This window comes from Heptranchias perlo, chromosome 7 (genome assembly GCF_035084215.1).
Source record: "Heptranchias perlo isolate sHepPer1 chromosome 7, sHepPer1.hap1, whole genome shotgun sequence".
NCBI lineage: Eukaryota > Metazoa > Chordata > Chondrichthyes > Hexanchiformes > Hexanchidae > Heptranchias > Heptranchias perlo.
Genome location: NC_090331.1, coordinates 38,963,854 through 38,986,519, shown reverse-complemented (window position 1 = coordinate 38,986,519; position 22,666 = coordinate 38,963,854). Strand labels below are relative to the sequence as shown.

At 41.4% G+C, this 22,666-nt stretch overlaps 1 protein-coding gene across 2 annotated transcripts in view; it reads left to right on the top strand.

The window, feature by feature from the left end:
• Positions 1–22,666, top strand: part of ttc21b (tetratricopeptide repeat domain 21B) — a 111,721-nt gene that overhangs the window by 38,010 nt on the left and 51,045 nt on the right. For both annotated transcript variants that reach the window (XM_067987356.1, XM_067987357.1), the window contains 6 exons: positions 3,093–3,317; positions 3,735–3,973; positions 5,047–5,119; positions 13,153–13,263; positions 15,047–15,185; positions 15,982–16,088. In XM_067987356.1, the coding sequence (XP_067843457.1) occupies positions 3,093–3,317; positions 3,735–3,973; positions 5,047–5,119; positions 13,153–13,263; positions 15,047–15,185; positions 15,982–16,088 (894 nt within the window). The remainder of the gene's footprint in view (positions 1–3,092; positions 3,318–3,734; positions 3,974–5,046; positions 5,120–13,152; positions 13,264–15,046; positions 15,186–15,981; positions 16,089–22,666) is intronic.

Sequence of the window (22,666 nt, the reverse complement as noted above, 5' to 3'; positions counted from 1 at the left end):
GTAGTCCTTTGACGGTGGTGCTCCCACACTGATGTTAGGATGGGAATTCCAGGGTTCTGAACCAGTGACTATGAAGGAACAGCGATTATATGTTGAGGTCAAGATGGTGTGTGACTTGGAGGGAAACTTGGAGGTGATGGTGTTCCCATAACATTCTTACCCTTGTCCTTCTTGGTGATGAAGGTCACAGGTTTGGGTGGTGCTGTCAAAGTAACTTTGGTGAGTTGCTGCAGTGCATCCTTGTAGTTTGTGCATACTGTAGCCACAATGTGCTGGTGCTGGACGGTGTTGATTTTGCAGGGGCACCGATCAAACGAACTGCTCTGTCCTAGATGGTGTTGAACCCCCGGGGGTTCTGTAGGTGACACCTCTCTGTCTGAACACGGTGATTGCCTTGGCAACGGGCAGTTGCAGGAGCAATCTGTAAACACCATGTATTGTTCTATGATGTATAAATGCGTAGGCTTCAAGGAGTTCCTGACAATTACCTGAGGAAGGAGGAAGCCTCCGAAAGCTTGTAGATTTCAAATAAAAATCGTTGGACTATAACTTGGTGTTGTAAAATTGTTTACAATTGTCAACCCCAGTCCATCACCGGCATCTCCACATCATGGATGTTATCTAGTTCTGCTGTGGACTGACATGAGCTGCTTCATTATTAGAGAATTTTTGAATGGAGCTTAAGTTTGTAGAATTGTCAGCAGAGACCCCCACTCCTAACCTTGTGATGCAGGGAAAGTCATTAATGCAGCAGCTGAAGATGGTTGGGCCAAGGACACTTCCCTGAGGAACTTCTGCAGCGATGTCCTGGGTTTGTGATGACTGGCCTCTGACAACCACAACTATCTTCCTTTGCTCAGCCACTGGAGAGTTTTTCCTTTGACCCCATAGGTTTCAGCTTTGCTGGAGCTCCTTGGTATCATACTTGATCGAATGCTGCCTTGATGTCGAGGACAGTTGCTCTCGCCTCTCTTCTGGCATTCAGCTCTTGCGTCTATGTCTGAATCAAGGCTGTTGCTATCTGGAGCCAAGTAATTCTGATGGAATCTGAACTGAGCGTTGGTGAGTGGATGTTGCTCGATGGCACTATTAATGACGCCTTCCTTCACTTCACTTATGATTGGGAGGAGGCTGATCGTTCTGTAATAGGCCGGGTTCGATTTATCTTTTTTTTTTCTCAATAGGACATATCTGTGCAATCTTCTACCTTGTGGGGTAGATGCCAGTGGTCATTGCTGTTGAACAGCTTGGCCTGGGGACAGTTAGCTCTTGTGCACGGGTGTTCAATATGACAGCTGGGGTGTCGGCAGGTCTACAGACCATACTGGGGTCCTACATTATCTTGTGCATAAAGTTAGGGAAAGAAAAGGCACAGAAACTTGGTGGGGAGGGTGCGGAAAAGAGTGAGAGGCTTGCAAACTCTCTCAGCGAGGTGTGGGCGAAGGACCCTTTCCCACCAACAGGCCAGTGTTGTCTTCCAAGCCATTGGGTGGGGTGTTGTGTCCAATGCTCTCAGACACTTGTTCATGTCATGTGGGGTGAACCAAATTGGCTGGAAACTGACATCAGTGATGGTGGTGACCTTTGGACGAGGCCAAGTAGCATCTTCCACTCAGCACTTTTGGCTGAAGACACTTGCGAAAATACTTCAGCCTTATCACTTGCACTTGCGTGCTGGACTCCACCATGGTTTAGGATGGGGATTTTCATGGAGCCTAGTCCTCCTGATAGTTGCCTGATTGTCCACCATTCTTAACAGTGCGGTAGGGCTACAGAGCTTTGCTCTGATCTCTTGCTCATGGCACCACTTAGTGCTTTCAAACCTTTTATATCCTTCCTATAATAGGGTACCCAAAACTGTACACAATAATCCAGCTAAGATCTTGTCAAATTTAAGCATTACCTGCTTGCTTCTACATACAAAACCAAGTATTCAATTTCCTTTTTTAAGGCCTAATCTACTTTAATGATCTGTACACCAAGATCCCTCTTTTATTCTAATTTAAAATCCTACAATTTAAGATGTATTTATTTTCCCTAGTCTTTCTTCTAATATGTACCATGTCACATTTTCTGCACTGAACTACATCTGCCACCTCTCATCTGCCCATTATGCTAGACTATCTATATCCTTCTGTGGTCTTTCACAATTTGCCATACCCTCCAATATGGGCAAGGTCTTTCTCTGCGTTTTGTGTAAAAACATCGTAAGCTTGATCTTTAGTAATGTGATTTTAATTTTGTTAACTTACAGTAGAAATCTTCACACACACACACACACACACACACACACCTCAATGGGTCAGCACATAGGGCTTTATCGTTATTTTTTTTTTCTTTTATTTATTTCTGTTCCTTTTGAGGATTTAGGCTATCATAATTGCTTCCTCCAGATAAGTTCCTGTCGCTTTCTATTGACAAGTCTGACTATTGTCTTGTATTGGTCTGGTCATCTCTCTTTTCCTTCTGGTTTCAGGACAGGCTCTTTTTTCAGTAGGGGCAGAATAATGGAGGGCAAACATGTCTCTTTATTTCTATATTGTGATGTGGAGATGCCGGTGATGGACTGGGGTTGACAATTGTAAACAATTTTACAACACCAAGTTATAGTCCAGCAATTTTATTTTAAATTCACAAGCTTTCGGAGGCTTCCTCCTTCCTCAGGTAAATGAGGAAGGAGGAAGCCTCCGAAAGCTTGTGAATTTAAAATAAAATTGCTGGACTATTTCTATATTAATTACTGTTGTGGGCCAGATGCCCTTTTACTGTCTTTAAAAAATTTTATATTCTAGATATAGAAATTTCAACACACAAATATGAATGTAATAGATTATATGGTGAATGAAGGTTTACATGGGAAGTAAGCCTTTTTTAAACTTTGAAATTTTAAGTGTCCTTTAAGTCCCAGGACATTGCTTTTTAAAATCACGAGGGAACTATAATAGTTGAAGTCCATTAAATGCTCTTTTGACTAGATACATTTGGTGTATATTATGAGTTATCGGCAGTAGGAGAAAGACAAATAATAAGCTGAAGAGAATTGGAAAAACCTTGATCTTGTTTCTCTTAGTTCAAATGATTTTCCATTCCAGATTCGTGAACAGCCCCTGTATCATTTGATTAGAGCCCAAACTCAGAAGAAAATGGGCGATGTTCAGGAAGCCATTAAGACCTTGCAGACAGCTGCAGGTTTACCTGCAATGAAGAAAACTGGAAGTGCAACCAAATCAAAAAGCAACAAAATTGAATTTAGCGCAACTGATCGTGTTTCTGTTTTTTTGGAGCTAGCAGATGCTCACCGTATGAATGGAGAACAGGTAATGGAAGAAGTAATTTTTATTGGTAGGAAGCACATTGCAACATGAAAGGTGATATATAAATGCAAGTATTATAATGAAAGTATTATTTGGATTTAACCTATTTGTAATTTCTATGGTAAAGTTATTGTAAAGTTAACTTCATGGATACTGGAATATTGATAAAACCAGCCTGTGTTATTACATCAATAAACATAAATATCTATTGAAAGCTTTATATTTACATAAAGCTGCTGTATTGGATTATTATTTGTAAACATTAAAGCATCCTCTACAGACCATACTGAGATCCTACATTATCTTGTGCATGACACATAATTTATCTGCAGCTGTTTCACTAGTAAATGTTATTTATAATATGTTATTGTTGATGATTTTCTGATAGCAATAGAAAAGCCTTTCTTTGTGTCTCTGCAGCATGAAGCTGCCAAAGTAATGCAAGATGCCATCAATGAATTTTCAGGCACCTCTGAAGAATTACGTGTTACAATTGCAAATGCGGACCTTGCTGTTGTACGTGGGGATATAGAGCTGGCACTCAGTATGCTTCGAAATGTCACACCAGAACAACCTTATTTTATTCAAGCGAAAGAGAAGATGGCCACCATATACCTAAACCAGAGGAAAGATAAGCAGTTGTATGCAAGCTGCTACAGGTGAAAGATTTTTTATTAGTACCATGAAACATTTTCTTTATTTATCTTTAATATATTAAAATGGGAAGTGGCTTCAGCATTCTGTTTGTATTTCACTTGCAGGTAGCACTGTGAGGGTGATGTTATTTGACTCATTAAATGCACTGGGGTCAAATAGTTATGTGACAGACCCACTGTCGTTGTCTCTTCCCTGTACTGGTAGTTAAAGAAAGTTAGACCTAGAGGCTCTCCCCACTGAGCAGGAAAGTAACTCCAAGCCAACTAAACCCTCTCTCTCCTGACAACAAAAATCGCCCAAGGCCCTCCCACCACCGCTCCCCCTCCATAGATGTCAGGAAAATCTTTTGGCTAACTCCCTGCCTACTGTCACACCTGAACAACCTTATTTTATTCAAGCGAAAGAGAAGATGGCCACCATATACCTAAACCAACCATTAGATACCACGATTCTCTCTTCCTCCATTCAGAGAAAAGTGTTGCCCTCTCTCCACCCATTGGCTTGGAAGACAACACTGGCCTGTTGGTGGGAAAGGGTCCTTCGCCCACACCTCGCTGAGAGAGTTTGCAAGCCTCTCACTCTTTTCCGCACCCTCCCCGCCAAGTTTCTGTGCCTTTTCTTTCCCTTTTATCCTCTTGTCCTCTTCCCGACATCCTCTTTTCCCCACTCTCTCTTCTCTTCCCCCTCTCTCCCCTTTATTGCTTTCCCCATTCCTATCCTCCTCCTCTCCTCCCCTGTCCCCGTTTCCCCTTACCCTACCTCCTCTTTCCCTCTCTCTCTATTTGCACCTTTTCTCCTCTCGCTGCCCCTTCTAACCCTACCACCTGCCTTTTCCCATCTGGATCCAGTTGACCCCACCCTCTAACCCTGCTTGTCCTGAATACTGCATTTTGTCTTGATTTACCCATGTGCAACATCATGAGAGGTTGACTAATACTCTTATTGTGTTCCTTAGATGAACATTTTAACATTATCTTGTTATAGCATTTACATAGTATAAAGATGGAGGTAAATTCAGCTAGAATGAATCTGACAGAACTATAACTTAAGTATAATTTTACACTCTTGTTTACAGAGACTTGGTTGACAAACTGCCTGGACCTCACACTTACCTTGTGTTAGGTGATGCCTATATGAATATTCAAGAGGTGAAACATTTCTTATTTTTACTAGTAAATTTTTGTTGGAATTGTTCATGGTCAGGTGATATTTATATGTATTTTTTTAACCAGATGGCAATGTTCTTGTGTAAGTGTGAATTTCCTGGCAACCTTACCATTATAAATTCCGATGTCAACGTTAATATTGGAAACTGCTTATGTAAACTTGTCAAGCAGTAATTATGCCCTCCCATCATTGGTGGTGTTGTAATGTCTCAGTTTTTTTTTCTCTCAGCCTGTACAGTACAGAAATTCCTACATTTCAACCAACTTTACTTTCCAAATTGCAGTTAAGTTTCCTGTTTAACTATAAGTAATATAAAATCAAAGTATTATACAAGAAAGAAGGGCAGAATATATGATGTGAAAATGGGGACTGAATTACACCTGTGTGTCTTGGTTCAATTATCCCTTGCCCTCTAATCCTATTTCACCCAAAGACTACACTTGGTCTTGACTTCCCATATCCAATACTATGAGGGATCGACTAGTATGTATGTATATTTAATAAACCTAAAGAATCTTCTGGTTAGTTAAGTTAGAACAGTATATTAAGTACAAAATATTTGACATCTGTTTGTCACCAAATATTTAATACAGAACAGAATGAAGTATTTCTGTTGAGACTAGAGAAAGTTTAACTTTGATGAATATGGAATTCAAAAATAGACTCTCAAAGGGATGTGAATGTTGAGCTAACCTTGGGTAGCCTCCACTGCAGTGTTCCTTTACTGCACTATTATTGATGTGACAGTGCTTCCGTTCATTTTATAGCATTTACTGAGATATCTATATTTAATATATTAACACTCTTGTATGTGCGCGTACTTTCTATCCGCAAAACCTTACTTCTGGTTGTCACGTTTGTATGTCAACATAGTCCACTGTAAATTCCTTCGTTAGCATTTATAATGGAAACCGCCTATGTAAATTTGTTATGCTGTAATTACCACCTCCAACCAGTGATGGTGCCATAACGCCTCAGTTTTGCATCTGTCAGCTCTTAAGCCAACATTACAAAGAAACTACAGCGCTCTCACCAATTCTTCTTATTCCCAAATAGCTGCAACTTTTGCTATTTATCGATAAATAAAATAAAATCAAGGCAATATCTATCTATAATATATTTAAAATCTTGCTTCTGTAGGTGCGTAACTGCATAATTTAACTTCCTGTTTTCATGTTTTTGTCAACCTTGTATCAACATTTCCCCATTATAAATTCCTACGTCCACATTTATAATGGGTTTTGTCAGCATAAATTTGTGGCTCTGCACAGTCTGAACACTGAATTCCCACAAATTGCTCAAAATTTTCCTGAAAATAGTTTTCAACGTCATTTTGATCTCAGTAACTAATATTTTCAATGACCAAAATAAGGATTCAAACAAAATAATAACTCTGCAACTGCAAGCAGAAGGCTCGAAGGCTGTGTTGCCTGCCTAGTGCCAGGGTTAAGGATATTTCCTTGTGGCTGGAAAATAACTTGGAGCATAAGGGGGAGGATCCAGTTGTCGTGGTCCACGTAGGACCCAACCACATCGGTAGAAGTAAGAATGAGGTTCTGCTGAGGGAGTTTGTGGGGCTAGTATCTAAATTAATAAGCAGAACCTCAAAGGTGGTAATCTCTGGATTATTACCTGAGCCAAGCGCAAATTGGCAGAGGGTTAAGCGGATCAGAGAGTTAAATGTGTAGCTCAAAGAGTGGTTTGGGAGAGAGCGGTTTCAATTCATGGGGCACTGGCACCAGTACTGGGGAAAGAGGGAGCTGTTCCGTTGGGATGGGCTCCACTTAAACTGGGCTGGGACCAGTGTCCTGGCGAATCGAATAATTAGGGCTTCAAAAGAAGGGGTGGGGGAGAGGGGTCAAGTGAGGAGAAATTTAGAAATCTAAAGAGAAAAGTCAAGGCAACAGAGCAGTGTAGCAATTTGGGTAAAGATAAGCAGAGTGTGACAGGAAAGGACATAGAGTTTAACGGTAATAGTGCATCAGGGAAAAATGGTTAAAAAGTTAAAATTAAAGGGGGTTCATCGTAACAAAATAGGCGAATTAGTGGCACAAATAGAAGTAAATGGATTTGATCCAATAGCCATTACAGGGACGTGGTTGCAAGGTAACTAAGGTTGGGAACTAAATATTCCAGGTTACTTGATGTTTCGAAAAGGAGAGGGGTAGCTCTGATAATAAAGAATGACATAAGGACAGTAGTGAGAAAGGATCTTGGCTCAGAAGGCCAGGAGGTAGAATCAGTATGGGTGGAGATGAGAAATAATAAGGGGCAGAAAACACTGATGTGAGTAGTTTATAGGCCCACTAACAGTAACTATACAGTTGGATGGAGAATAATTCAAGAAATTATAGGAGCTTGTAACAAAGGTAATGCAATAATGGTGGGGGACACTAATCTTCATATCGACTGGACAAATCAAATTGACAAAGGTAGTCTGGAGGACGAGTTCATGGAATGCATTCGAGACAGTTTCCTTGAACAATACGTTGTGGAACCAACCAGGGAAGAGGCTATTTTAGATCTTGTATTGTGTAATGAGACAGGGTTAATTAGTAATCTCATAGTCAAGGATTCTCTGGGGAAAAAGTGATCATAATATGTTCGAATTTCACATTGAGTTTGAGAGTGACATACATAAGTAGGAAACTAGAGTCTTAAACTTAAATAAAGCCAATTAAATGGGTATGAGGGGCGAGTTGGCTAAGGTAGATTGGGAAATTAGATTAAAAGGTATGGCGGTAGATAAGCAATGGATATAGAATAATAATTAAAGAAATATTTCAAAATTCTGAATGAATATACATTCCATTGAGAAATAAAAACTCCACAGGAAAAATGATTCATCCGTGGCTAACTAAAGAAGTTAAGGATAGTATTAGATTAAAAGAGGCTTATGTAGCGAAGAAAAGTAGTAAGCCTGAGGATTGGGAGAGTTTTAGAAACCAGCAACGGGTGACCCAAAAATTGATAGAGAAAATAGAATGAGAGTAAAGTAGCAAGAAATATAAGAACAGATTGTAAGAGCTTCAACAAGAATGTAAAAAGGAAAAGAATAGCAAAAGTAATAGTTGGTCCCTTAGAGGCTGAGACAGGAGAAATTATAATAGGGAATAAGGAAATGGCAGAGACGTTAAACAAATATTTTGTATCTGTCTTCACAGTAGAAGACACAAAAAGTATATCAGAAATAGTGGGGAACCAAGGGGCTAATGAGAATGAGGAACTTGAAGTAATTCATATCAGTAGAGAAAAAGTACGAGAGAAAGTAACGGGACTAAAAGCTGGAGCTGGACCCTGGAGCTGATGACCTACATCCTAGGGTTCTAAAAGAGGTGGCTGCAGAGATAGTGGATACATTGATTATGATCTTCCAAAATTCCCTGGATTCTAGAATGGTCCCAGCGGATTGGAAGGTAGCAAAAGTAACACTGTTATTCAAGAAAGGAGGGAGAGAGAAAACAGGGAACTTCAGGCCAGTTAGCTTGACATCTGTCATTGGGAAAATGCTGGAATCCATTATTAAAGGAGTGGTAATAGGGCACTTAGAAAATCATAATATGAGAGTCAACATGGTTTTATGAAAAGGAAATCGTGTTTGACAAATCTATTAGAATTTTTTGAGGGTGCAACTAGCAGGGTAGATAAGGGGGAACCAGTGGATGTCGTATATTTGGATTTTTAAAAGACATTCGATAAGTTGCCACATAAAAAGTTGCTACACATGGTAAGGGCTCATGGGTTGAGGGTGATATATTAGCATGGATAGAGGATTGGTTAACGGACAGAAAACAAAGAGTAGGAATAAACGGGTTGTTTTCAGGTTGGTGGTCTGTAAATATAGACAGGTGAAGTGAGTGGGTGAGAAGGTGACAGATGGAGTATAATGTGGGGAGGTGTGAGATCATTCACTTTGGTAAGAAGAATAGAAAAACAATATTTTTTTAAATGGTGAGAAACTATTAAATGTTGGTGTTTAGAGAGAGTTGGGTGCCCTCGTACAAGAAACACAGAAAATTAGCATGCAGGTACAGCAAGCAATTGGCATGTTGGCCTTTATTACAAGGGGGTTGGAGTACAAGAGTAAGGAAGTCTTGCTACAATTGTGCAGAGCTTTGGTGAGACCACACCTGGAGTACTATGTACAGTAATAGTTTTGGTCTCCTTATCTAAGGAAGGATATCCTTGCCTTAGAAGCGGTGCAATGAAGGTACACTAGATTGATTCCTGGGATGAGAGGGTTGTCCAATGAGGAGAGGTTGAGTAAAATTGGCCTATATTCTCTGGTGGTTAGAAGAATGAGAGTTGATCTCATTGAAAGTTATAAAATTCTTACAGGGCTTGACAGGGTAGATGCTGAGAGGATGCTTCCCCTGCTCGAGAGCCTAGAACTCGAGGTTGTAGCCTCAAGATAAGGGGCCATATAGGTCCGAGATGAGGAAAAATTTCTTCACTCAGCTGGCTGTGAATCTTTGGAATTCTGTACCCCAGAGGTTGTGGATGCTCATTCGTTGAGTATATTCAAGGCTGAGGTACATGGATTTTTGGACTCCAGGAGAATCAAGGGATATGGGGATCAGGTGGGAAAGTGGAGTTGAGGTTGATGATCAGCCATGATTAACAAAAAAGGGTGGGGGCTGGCAGTATTGGTTAAGGAAACAATTACAGCTGTGAGGAGGGATGATATGTTAGAAAGATCATCAAATGAGGCCATATGGGTTGACCTAAAGATCAAAAAAAGGGGCAATCTCACTGCTGGGAGTGTACTATAGACCCCCAAACAATCAGAGGGAGATAGAAGAGCAAATATGTAGGCAAATTTCTGAGAAGTACAAAAACAATAGGTCAGTAATAGTAGGTGATTTCAACTACCCTAATATGAACTGGGATACAAGCGGTGTGAAAGGTTTAGAGGGTGCATAATTCTTCAGTTGCATTCAGGAGAACTTTTTTTAGCTAGTACGTAGCAAGCCCAAGGGCTGGGTGGCTGGGTGGCTGGGTGGGGAGTGGTGGTGGTGGTGGTGGTGGGGGGGGGGGGTGGGGGCGGTGGGGTGCAGTTCTGGACTTAGTTTTAGGGAATGAAGCTGGGCAGGTGGAAGGAGTATCAGTGGGAGAGCATTTTGTGATAGTGATCATAATTCAGTTAGATTTAGCACAGTTATGGAAAAGGACAAAGATAGAACAGGAATAAAAGTTCTCAATTGGGGAATGGCCAATTTTACTGAGCTAAGAAGTGATTTAGCAAAAGTGGACTGGAAACAGTTCCTTGAGGGTAAATTAGTGTCACAGCAGTGGGAGGCATTCAAGGGAGAGATTGTGAGGGTTCAGAAGAAACATGTTCCCATAAAGAAAAAGGGTGGGACTACCAAATCAAAAGCCCCCTGGATGACAAGGAGCCCACACGGCAGAAAACCTGGAGGAGTATTGAAAGTGCAGGGATGAAATTAAAAAGAAAATTAAGAAAGCAAAGAGAGGGCATGAAAAAACACTGCCAAGTAAAATTAAGGAAAACCCAAAGATATTTTATAAATACATAAAGAGCAGGAGAATAACTAAGGCAAGAGTAGGGCCTATTAGAAACCAAAGAGATAATCTATGTGTGGAGGCAGAAGATGTGGGTACGGTTCTAAATGAATACTTTGCGTCTGCCTCGTCCCTCTCTTTAGTGAAGACAGATATTGTAGTTGAGCAAGAGTGTGAAATATTGGATGAGATAAACACTGAGAGAGGAAGTATTAAAGGGTTTAGCATCTTTGAAAGTAGATAAATTGCCAGGCCCGGATGAAGTGTATCCCAGGCTGTTAAGAGAGAAGCATGGGAGGAAATAGCAGAGGCTCTGACCATCATTATCCGATCCTCCCTGGCTACAGGCATGGTGTCGGAGGATTGGAGAACTGCTAATGTTGTACCGTTGTTTAAAAAGGGAGAAAGTGATAGACTGAGTAATTATAGGCTAGTCTTGGTGATGGGCAAATTATTGAATCAATTCTGAGGGACAGCATAAATCGTCATTTAGAAAAGCACAGGTTAATAAGGGACAGTCAGCATGGATTTGTTAAGGGAAGGTCGTGTTTGATTAACTTGATTGAATTTTTTGAGGAGGTAACAGGGAGGGTCGATGAGGGTAACGTGTTTGTAGTGTACGTGGATTTTAGCAAGATTTTTGACAAGGTCCCACATGGCAAACTGGTCAAAAAAGTTAAAACCCAGGGGATCCAAAGGAGAGTTGGATCCAAAATTAGCTCAGTGGCAGGAAGCAAAGGGTAATGGTTGACGGGTGTTTTTGTGACTGGAAGGCTGTTTGCAATGGGGTTCCGCAAGGCTCAGTACTCGGTCCCTTGCTTTTTGTGGTATATATCTGGACTTGAATGTGGGGGGCTTGATCAAGAAGTTTGCAGATGTTACAAAAATTGGCTGTGTGGTTGATAGCGAGGAGGCAAGCTGTAGGCTGCAGGAAGATATCAATGAACTGGTCAGGTGGGCAGAAAAATGCAGATGGAATTCAAACCTGAGAAGTGTGAGATAATGCATTTTTTGGAGGACAAACAAGGCAAGGGAGTACACAATAAATGGGAGGATACTGAGAGGTGCAGCGGAACAAAGGGACCTTAGAGTGCATGTCCATAGATCTCTGAAGGTAGCAGGACAGGTAGATAAGGTGGTTAAGAAGGCATATGGGATACTTTCCTTTATTAGCCGAGGCATAGAATATAAGAGCAGGGAGGTTATGCTGGAACTGTATAAAACATTGGTTAGGCCACAGCTTGAGTACTGCGTACAGTTCTGGTCACCACATTACAGGAAAGATGTGATTGCACTAGAGAGGGTACAGAGGAGATTTATGAGGATGTTGCCAGGGCTGGATAATTTTAGCTATGAGAAAAGGTTGGATAGGCTGGGGTTGTTTTCTTTGGAACAAAGGAGACTGAGGGGAGATTTAATTGAGGTATATAAAATTATGACAGGACTAGATAGAGTGAACAGGAAGGACCTATTTCTCTTAGAGGGAGGGTCAATATCCAGGGGGCATAGATTTAAAGTAATTGATAGAAGGATTAGAGGGGAGCTGAGGAGAAATTTTTTCACTCAGAGGGTGGTGTGGGTCTGGAATTCACTGCCTGGAAGGGTGGTAGAGGCAGAAACCCTCAACTCAATTTGAAAAGTACTTTGAAGTGCTGTAATTTACAGGGCTACGGACCAAATGTTGGAAAGTGGGATTAAGCTGGAAAGCTCTTTTTCGGCCGGCATGGACGTAATGGGCCGAACGGCCTCCTTTTGTGCCTTAACTTTCTATGATTCCATGAATAACAATCAAGTCACTGATTTACAATTTCCACACACATATGCACAGAATCATAGAATTCAAGCCATAAAATTTCACTGACTCCAACAATCACCTGTAATAAAAAGATAATTTGATTTATTCAATCACTGTAAGTCAAGGGCCACCACAGGTGATCTGTTCCTAATGCTGTAATTATAGCATAGGTGGAAGTGTTTACATAGGCAGTTTACATGGGAAGTTATAATGGGAAAAGTTGGCACAGATGTAAGATTTTTAATATATTAACAATAGATAAGATCAAATCAAACCATTACACCAAAATAAGGACAGAAGGTATGACTTTAAAATGGGGAGTGAATTAGGTGTGTGTGCCCTGGTCCAATTATCCCCCACCTTCCAACCTATGTCTTGATTCCCCACATGCAATAACACGAGATGTAATTATAATTTTTACTGAACTTTTGTGTCATCCTCTGTATTGCTATCATATAAAGATATTTGCAATTCCACAAAGTATATGAAAGATGAAGTAATTCTAGGTGAGAAATTAATGAAATGGTTAATGTGTACAAAATTTAAGGATAGAGTAATGCATCTACCAATTCCATCCATGTAGATAACTTAACATGCATGTAACATGAAGTTTAATTTGATATTCTGTTATAAATTTAATTGTCTTTTAATAGAAATTATAATTCTATGAAACTGATATTTTCGATTCCATTGCAGCCTGAAAAGGCCATTGATGTATATGAACAAGCTCTAAAGAAAAACCCAAGAGATGGAACTTTGGCTAGCAAGATTGGAAAAGCTCTAATTAAAACACATAATTATGCTAAGGTCTGTTATACGACTTATTTTTTTCTGAATTAGACTAGAATCTTCCTAATGGAATTCTTATTGCAAGCTATGTTTTTTTATTGTTCAGTCTTTGCGAATGGAAATCCGTTTCCAGTGGTGTGCCACACGGCTCAGTGTTGGGTTCCTTGCTGTTTGTGGTATATATTAATGATTTGGACTTGAATTTAGGGGGCATGATTGGCAAATTTGCAGATGACACAAAAATTGGCCGTGTAGTTGATAGTGAAGAGGATAGCTGTAGACTCCAAGAAGATATCAATGGGTTGGTGGAGTGGGCGGAAAAGTGGCAAATGGAGTTCAACCTGGAGAAGTGTGAGGTAATGCACTTAGGGAGGGCAAACAGTAGAAGGGGAATATGCAGTAAATGGGAATATATTGAGAGGGGTAGAGGAAGTGAGAGACCTTGGAGTGCATGTGCACAGGTCCCTGAAGGTGGCAGGACAGGTAGATAAGGTTGTGAAGAAGGCATACAGAATGCTCTCTGTTATTAGCCAAGGTATAGAATACAAAAGCAGGGATGTAATGATGGAACTGTATAAAACGCTGGTGAGGCCATAACCGGGGTATTGTGCGCAGTTCTGGTCACCACATTACAGGAAGGACGTAATTGCTCTGGAGAGAGTGCAGAGAAGATTTACAAGAATGTTGCCAGGGCTTGAAAATTGCAGCTACGAGGAGAGATTGGATAGGCTGGGGTTGTTTTCCTTGGAGCAGAGGAGGCTGAGGGGAGACTTGATTGGGGTGTACAAAATTATGAGGGGCCTAGATAGAGTAGACAGGAAGTACCTGTTTCCCCTAGCGGAGAGTTCAAGAACTAGAGGACATAGATTTAAGCTGATTGGCGGACGGATTAGAGGGGACATGAGGAAAAACTTTTTTACCCAGAGGGTGGTGGGTGTATGGAATTCGCTGCCCGAATTGGTGGTAGAGGCAAGGACCCTCAACTGTTTTTTAAAAAGTACCTGGACCTGCACGTAAAGTGCTGTAAGCTGCAGGGCTACGGACTGGGTGCTGGAAGGTGGGATTAGAATCGGCACCTGAATTGTTCTCCAAGCCGGCGCGGACACGATGTGCTGTATCTTTTCTATGGTTCTATAGTTGTTCCTACTAGACAATTAGAGTAAATTGTGTGAAATAATAAATTGTCTCCTGATCAAATGTTCCCATTCAGTAAATGTTCATCCATTGACTGCTGTTTACAGTAATGTGAAAAGATCAGACTATAATAAATCAGTTTAAAAAAAATTAATTAGCTGACCTCCCCAAATGATTTAGCAGGTAAAAACCTAGAACAGTACTGAGACACGCAAGCCAGGAAGGTCGCAGAACGTTTCAGGTTTGATACCTGTTCTGCATTGATCTCACCTAAGGTTGGGGTGGTGGTGCTACAGTTTGTCTCTACTACTGGGCTAGGGATGGGAAAAAATCAACTTGCGCTTCAGCTTCTGATTGGTATCTAATGATTCTCCCTGTAAAGAACACATGTCGATATCTGAGAAGGACAGGATAAAATTTAATTGTGATGTCCCCACAATTGAATAGCCCATCACCACTCACTATCTAAGATCACAAATAGCTACTGTGTAAGGTTCTTGAGGGCTCCTGTTATCTGTGGAACCCTACCTTGGCATGTGTTATGCCTTCACCGGAGGAGAAAAGGGGAGGAAATGGGGGGAAACTGACATAATGAATAATGCATTCGATTCCTGGCAGCAGCATGGGTTTCAATTAAGACCATGTCCATTTTATTTTATTCTCACAGGCAATTAATTATTATGAAGCAGCGGTGAAGTCTGGCCAGCAGAATTTCCTACGTTATGACTTAGCTGAGCTCCTTCTTAAGCTTCGACAGTATGAGAAGGCAGAAAAGGTTCTACTACAGTCATTAGAACATGATCATGGTAAGATGTTTTTATGAGGGGGTGAATTGTCCGCTTTCATTATTTGAGTTTAATAATGAAAGGAAATGATTTAAATATATTTAACTTTATAACTTCAAAGATTTACTTTTCATATGTTGCAAAAACAACCTGTTTATTTTATGCTGGAAGGGGGCGGGACTGCCCCCTTCTACTATATCTGACAATTTTTTAATATTTCAGTTGCTATAGATTGGGAGTTTAAAAGTCCCAATTGGTTGTTTTCAAAAATCATGAAAATGCAATTGCAAATTACAAAAATTCACAAATGCCCCTTTTTAATTGACTACTGGGGTAGATTTTCAACATACAGCCCAAGCATAAACTGGCATTGCAGAATGGCTACCTATTATAGAAACTGCCTCATTTTAATGGAAATGGAAAATCACGTGGTTTCTACAACAGGAAGCCAATCCGCTACAGCAGTTTTATGCCTGAGCGGCAGTTGAAAAACAACCCATGATTTCGCTAAAATACTAGATTCACAAACATTTTTCTATTAGACTTTAATAAGTAGTAAGTGATCAGTAGCCTGTCGTGTTCACAACATTCTTTTCATGATTTATTGCTGAATGGCACAAAAGTAGATACCTTCAAGACAAGCAGTTGCAAAGAAGGTTAAATAGGTGGTTAAAGGAAAAGGCGATTAAGGGAAATGGGATAAACATAATGTTTAATAAAATTTACAAAACATAGACAACCTCTGTTAGTGCGATTGTAAAAGAACGGAAATTCTTTTTATTTCGTATTTTAGATCTTTTTCTCCAATCTTTTACAGTAAGTGACCTTCAAGCTTTGATGGAAGATGCACGATATTTAATGCTTCTGGCAAAAATAAATAGTAAGAAGGAGAAGACTGATGATGCCATCCTTGCATTGCAGAGGGTGAATAGGCTTTCTTTTTGTTTTTATTTATTTCTTTGAGTATTGAAAGATAGAATCGTAGAGTGAGGCCATTCGGCCCATCTTTAGATTTTAGCAATTTCTGTTCAGTGGCTTTTCTTCCAATAATTTTGAAAAACAAGGACAAATCTCAAAAGCTATTAAATTTGATATTGTTGAGGCAATTTTAACCCTACCTGCCCACTAAGCAACCCACCCACCGTCCAATAATCCCACACCCCCACCACTGCCATCCCAGTATTGCCAAAGTCCAAATACATCTTTCCACCACTGCCATGCCCAACGTCCCTTTTCCACTCCTCCCGCAACTTGGGACACCCCATACTAATTGCTATATCTTGACACCTCGCCGAGCCTCCTGCCAGATCCTGGTGCTTCTTTCCTACAGCTCCCAAACTGCTTCAGATTGTCCCTCCCGTGCTCTTACATTCTGAAACCCTTTTGTCAATTCTCACAGACCTTCACACCCCGCTGCCCCCAAACAATGGTTCCAAACCATGACCCTTGCTCCCAAATTCCAACACTAACATTCCACACAGCCCCTTCTACTCTCCATTACTGATATATGCAGTTCCTGCAACCTAAATTCTACCTACCTGCAATCTGGAAGATCTTCCCCACTCTCTGTCTCCTGGACTTCAAAAACGTCCGGCTCTCTGTAAGAGCGATCCAGCTAGTCCCACTCCACTGCCCTATCCCCGTAGCCCTGCAAATTTTTTCCCTTCAACTACTTATCCAATTCCCTTTTGAAAGCCACGATTGAATCAGCCTCCAACACCCCCAAGGCAGTGCATTCCAAACCATAACCACTCGCTGTATACAAAAAGTTTTTCTTCATGTCGCCTTTGGTTCTTTTGCCAATCACCTTAAATCTGCATCCTCTGGTTGTTGACCCTTCCGCCAATGAGAACAGTATCTCTCTAGTCATTCTGTCTCGACCCCTCATGATTTTGAACACCTCTATCAAATCTTCTCTTAACCTTCTCTGCTGTAAGTAGAACAACCCCAGCTTCTCCAGTCTATCCACTTAACTGAAGTCCTTCATCCCTGGAACCATTCTAGTAAATCTTTTCTGCACCCTCTCTAAGGCCTTCACATCCTCCCTAAAGTGCGGTGCTCAGAATTGGACACAATGCTCCAGTTGTGGCTGAACCAGTGTTTTATAAAGGTTCATCATAACTTCTTTGCTTTTGTCCTCTACTCCTCTATTTATAGAGCCCAGGATCAGGGGGAAAACTCTCCAGTGACTGGAGTCATACCTATCACAAAGGAAGATGGTTGTTGGAGGCCAATCATCTCAGCCCCAGGGCATTGCTGCAGGAGTTCCTCAGGGCAGTGTCCTAGGCCCAACCATCTTCAGCTGCTTCATTAATGACCTTCCCTCCATCATAAGGTCAGAAATGGGGATGTTCGCTGATGATTGCACAGTGTTCAGTTCCATTCGCAACCCCTCAAATAATGAAGCAGTCAGAGCCCGCATGCAGCAAGACCTGGACAACATCCAGGCTTGGGCTGATAAGTGGCAAGTAACATTCGCGCCAGGCAATGACCATCTCCAACAAGAGAGAGTCTAACCACCTCCCCTTGACATTCAACGCCATTACCATCACCGAATCCCCCACCATCAACATCCTGGGGGTCACCATTGACCAGAAACGTAACTGGACCAGCCATATAAATACTGTGGCTACAAGAGCAGGTCAGAGGCTGGGAATTCTGCGGCGAGTGACTCACCTCCTGACTCCCCAAAGCCTTTCCACCATCTACAAGGCACAAATCAGGAGTGTGATGGAATACTCTCCACTTGCTTGGATGAGTGCAGCTCCAACAACAGTCAAGAAGCTCGACACCATCCAGGACAAAGCAGCCCGCTTGATTGGCACCCCATCCACCACCCTAAACATTCACTCCCTTCACCACCGGCGCACTGTGGCTGCAGTGTGTACCATCCACAGGATGCACTGCAGCAACTCGCCAAGGCTTCTTCGACAGCACCTCCCAAACTCGCGACCTCGACCACCTAGAAGGACAAGAGCAGCAGGCATATGGGAACAACAACACCTGCATGTTCCCCTCCAAGTCACACAACATCCCAACTTGGAAATATATCGCCGTTCCTTCATCGTCGCTGGGTCAAAATCCTGGCACTCCCTTCCTAACAGCACTGTGGAGAACCTTCACCACACGGACTGCAGTGGTTCAAGAAGGCGGCTCACCACCACCTTCTCAAGGGCAATTAGGGATGGGCAACAAATGCTGGCCTCACTAGCGACTCCCACATCCCATGAATGAATTTTAAAAAAGCCCAGGATCCCGTATGCTTTTTTAACTGCTTTCTCAACCTGCCCTGCACATGTACGCCCAGGTGTCTCTGTTCTTGCACCCCCTTTAGAATTGTATCCTCTAGTTTATATTGCCTCGCCTCGTTCTTCCTACCAAAATGTATCACTTCGCACTTCTCTGCATTAAATTTCATCTGCCCTGTGCCCATCCATTCCACCAGCCTGTCTATGTCCTCTTGAAGTCTATCACTATCCTCCTCACTGTTGACTATCTTTCCAAGTTTTGTGTCATCTGCAAATTTTTAAATTGTGCCCTGTATACCCAAGTCCAAGTCATTAATATATATCAAGAAAAGCAGTGGTCCTAGTACCCTCCCCTGGGGAACACCACTGTTTACCGTCCTCTGGTCTAAAAAAAACCGTTCACCACTACTCTCTATTTCCTGTCACTTAGCCAATTTCGTCACGGAAGAAGACACAAAAAACCTCCCAGAAATACTCGAGAACCAAGGGTCTGGTGAGAATGAGGAACTGAAAGAAATTAGTATTAGTAAAAAAAATAATATTAGAGCAATTAATGGGACTAAGAGTCGATAAATTCCAAGGAACTGATGATCTACATCCCAGGGTTTTGAAAGAGGTGGCTATAGAGGTAGTGGATGCATTGTTTCTCATCTTCCAAAATTCTATAGATTCTGGATTGGTTCCTGCAGATTGGAGGGTAACCTCACTATTTAAGAAAAGATGGAGAGAGATGGTTTTTTAGACCAGTACGTTTTCCAGGGAACAGGCTATCCTAGATTGAGTATTGTGCAATGAGAAGGGGTTAATTAACAATCTTGTTGTGCAGGGTTCCTTTAGGGAAGACTGACCATAACATGATAGAATTCTTCATTAAGAGGGAAAGTGAAGTAGTCCAATCTGAAACTAGGGTTCTAAATCTAAACAAAGCAAACTACGAAGGTATGATGAGTGAGTTGGCTATGATAGATTGGGAAGCTTCATTAAAGGGCTTGACAGTGGATAGGCAATGGCTAATATTTAAGGAACGAATGCATGAATTGCAACAATAATACATTCCTTTCTGGTGCAAAAACACAAAAGGAAAAGCGGCCCAACCATGGCTAACAAAAGAAATTAAGGATAGTATTAGATCCATAGAGGAGTCATATCAAGTTGCCAGAAAAAGTAGCAAGCCTGAGGATTGGGAGCAGTTTCGAATTCAGCGAAAAAGGAACAAGAGATTGATTTAAGAGGGGAAAAGTAGAGTATGAGAGTAAACTTGCAAGTAACATAAAAGTGGAATGTAAAAGCTTCTACAAGTATATAAAAAGAAAAAGATTAGTGAAGACAAATGTAGGTCCTTTACAGTCAGAAATGGAAGAATTTATAATGAGGAACTGGCAGAGCAATTAAACAAATACTTTGGTTCTGTCTTCACAGAAGAGGACACAAATAACTTCCCAGAAATGCTAGGGAACCAAGGGACTAGTAAGAAGGAGGAATTAAAGGAAATTAGTATTAGTAAAAAAATAGTGCTGGAGAAATTAATGGGACTGAAAGCCGATAAATCCCCAGGGCCTGATAATCTGCATCGCAGAGTACTAAAAGAGGTAGCCATGGAAATAGTGGATGCATTAGTTGTCATTTTCCAAAATTATACAGATTATGGAACAGTTCCTGCAGATTGGAAGGTGGCAATTGTAACCCCATTATTTAAAAAAGGAGGGAGAGAGAAAACATGGAACTACAGACCGGTTAGCCTAACATCAGTAGTGGGGAAAATGCTAGAGTCTATTATAAAGGATGTGATAACAGGACATTTAGAAGCTATCAACGGGATTAGACAAAGTCAACATGGATTTATGAAAGGGAAATCATGTTTGACAAACCTACTGGAGTTTTTTGAGGATGTAACTGGTAGAATAGATAAGGGGGAACCAGTGGATGTGGTTTGTTTGGATTTTCAGAAGGCCTTTGATAAAGTCCCACATAAGAGGTTATTGTGCAAAATTAAAGCACACGGGATTGGGGGTAATATACTGGCATGGATTGAAAATTGGTTAACAGACAGGAAACAGAGAGTAGGAATAAATGGGTCTTTTTCGGGGTGGCAGGCTGTGACTAGTGGGGTACCGCAGGGATCAGTGCTTGGGCCCCAGCTATTCACAATATATATCAATGATTTGGATGAGTGAACTAAATGTAATATTTCCAAGTTTGCTGACGACACAAAACTAGGTGAGATCGTGGGTTGTGAGGAGGATGCAAAGAGGCTTCAAGGCGATTTAGACAAGTTGAGTGAGTGGGCAAATACATGGCAGATGCAGTATAATGTGGATAAATCTGAAGTTATCCACTTCAGAAGGAAAAACAGAAAGGCAGAGTATTATTTAAATGGTGATATATTGGGGAATGTTGATGTACAAAGGGACCTGGGTGTCCTTGTACACCAGTCACTGAAAGCAAATATGCAGGTGCAGCAAGCAGTTAGGAAGGCAAATGTTGTTGTTGGCCTTCATTGCTAGAGAATTTGAGTACAGGAGTAAGGATGTCTTACTGCAGTTATATAGGGCCTTGATGGGACCAGACCTGGAGTATTGTGTGCAGTTTTGGTCTCCTTACCTAAGAAAGGATATACTTGCCGTAGAGGGAATGCAGCGAAGGTTCACCAGACTGATTCCTGGGATGGCAGGACTGTCGTATGAGGAGAGATTGGGTCGACTCGGCCTGTATTCACTCGAGTTTAGAAGAATGAGAGGGGATCTCATTGTAACATATAAAATTCTGACCGGGCGAGACAGGCTGGATGCAGGGAGGATGTTTCCCCTGGCTGGGGGGTCCAGAATGTGAGGGGTCACAGTCTCAGGATATGGAGTAGGACATTTAGGACTGAGATGAGGAGAAATTTCTTCACTCAGATGGTAGTGAACCTGTGGAATTCTCTACCACAGAAGGCTGTGGAGGCCAAGTCACTGAATATATTTAAGATGATGTGGAGATGCCGGTGATGGACTGGGGTTGACAATTGTAAACAATTTTACAACACCAAGTTATAGTCCAACAAATTTATTTTAAATTTCACAAGCTTTCGGAGGCTTCCTCCTTCCTCAGGTGAATGTTGTGGAAACATTCACCATTCACAACATTCACCTGAGGAAGGAGGAAGCCTCCGAAAGCTAGTGAAATTTAAAATAAATTTGTTGGACTATAACTTGGTGTTGTAAAATTGTTTACAAATATTTAAGATGGAGCTAGATAGATTTCTAGACACAAAAGGCATCAAGGGGTATGGGGTGGGAGCGGGAATATGGTATTGAGATAGAGGGTCAGCCATGATCATATTGAATGGCGGAGCAGGCTCGAAGGGCCGAATGGCCTACTCCTGCTCCTATTTTCTATGTTCCTATGTTTCTAAAACAGGGAACTACAGACCTGTTAGCCTGACATCAGTAGTAGGGAAAATGCTAGAATCAATTATAAAGGATGTGATAACAGGACACTTAGAAAATAATAACAGGATTTGGCAGAGTCAACGTGGATTTATGAAAGGGAAATCATGTTTGACAAACCTATTGGAGTTTTTTGAGGATGTAACATTCAAAACAGAGATCGATAGATTTCTGGATATTAAAGGCATCAAGGGATATGGGGATGGTGCAGGAAAATGACGTTGAGGTGGAAGATCAGCCATGATCTTGTTGAATGGCGGAGCAGGCTTAAGGAGCCGGATGGCCTACTCCTGCTTCTATTTCTTATGTTCTTATACCCATACTACCACTGCCCCTTTTATTCCATGGGCTTCAACTTTGCTGACAAGCCTATTATGTGGCATTTTATCAATCGTCTTTTGGAAGTCAAGTATACACCACATCAACCGCACTGCCCCAGATATATTAAGCTTTCAAAATTTGCACATCTTCAAATAATGTCTGCAAAAGTGATTATATACAGTGAAACAAGGCATCATGGCAGCGTTTGACCGAGTGTGGCACCAAGGAGCCCTAGTAAAATTGAAGTCAACGGGAATCAGGAGGAAAACTCTGCAGTGGCTGGAGTCATACCTAGCACAAAGGAAGATGGTAGTGGCTGTTGGAGGCCAATCAACTCAGCCCCAGGACATTGCTATAGGAGTTCCTCAGGGCAGTGTCCTAGGTCCAACCATCTTCAGCTGCTTCATCAATGACCTTCCCTCCATCATAAGGTCAGAAATGGGGATGTTCGCTGATGATTGCACAGTGTTCAGTTCCATTCGCAACCCCTCAGAAAATGAAGCAT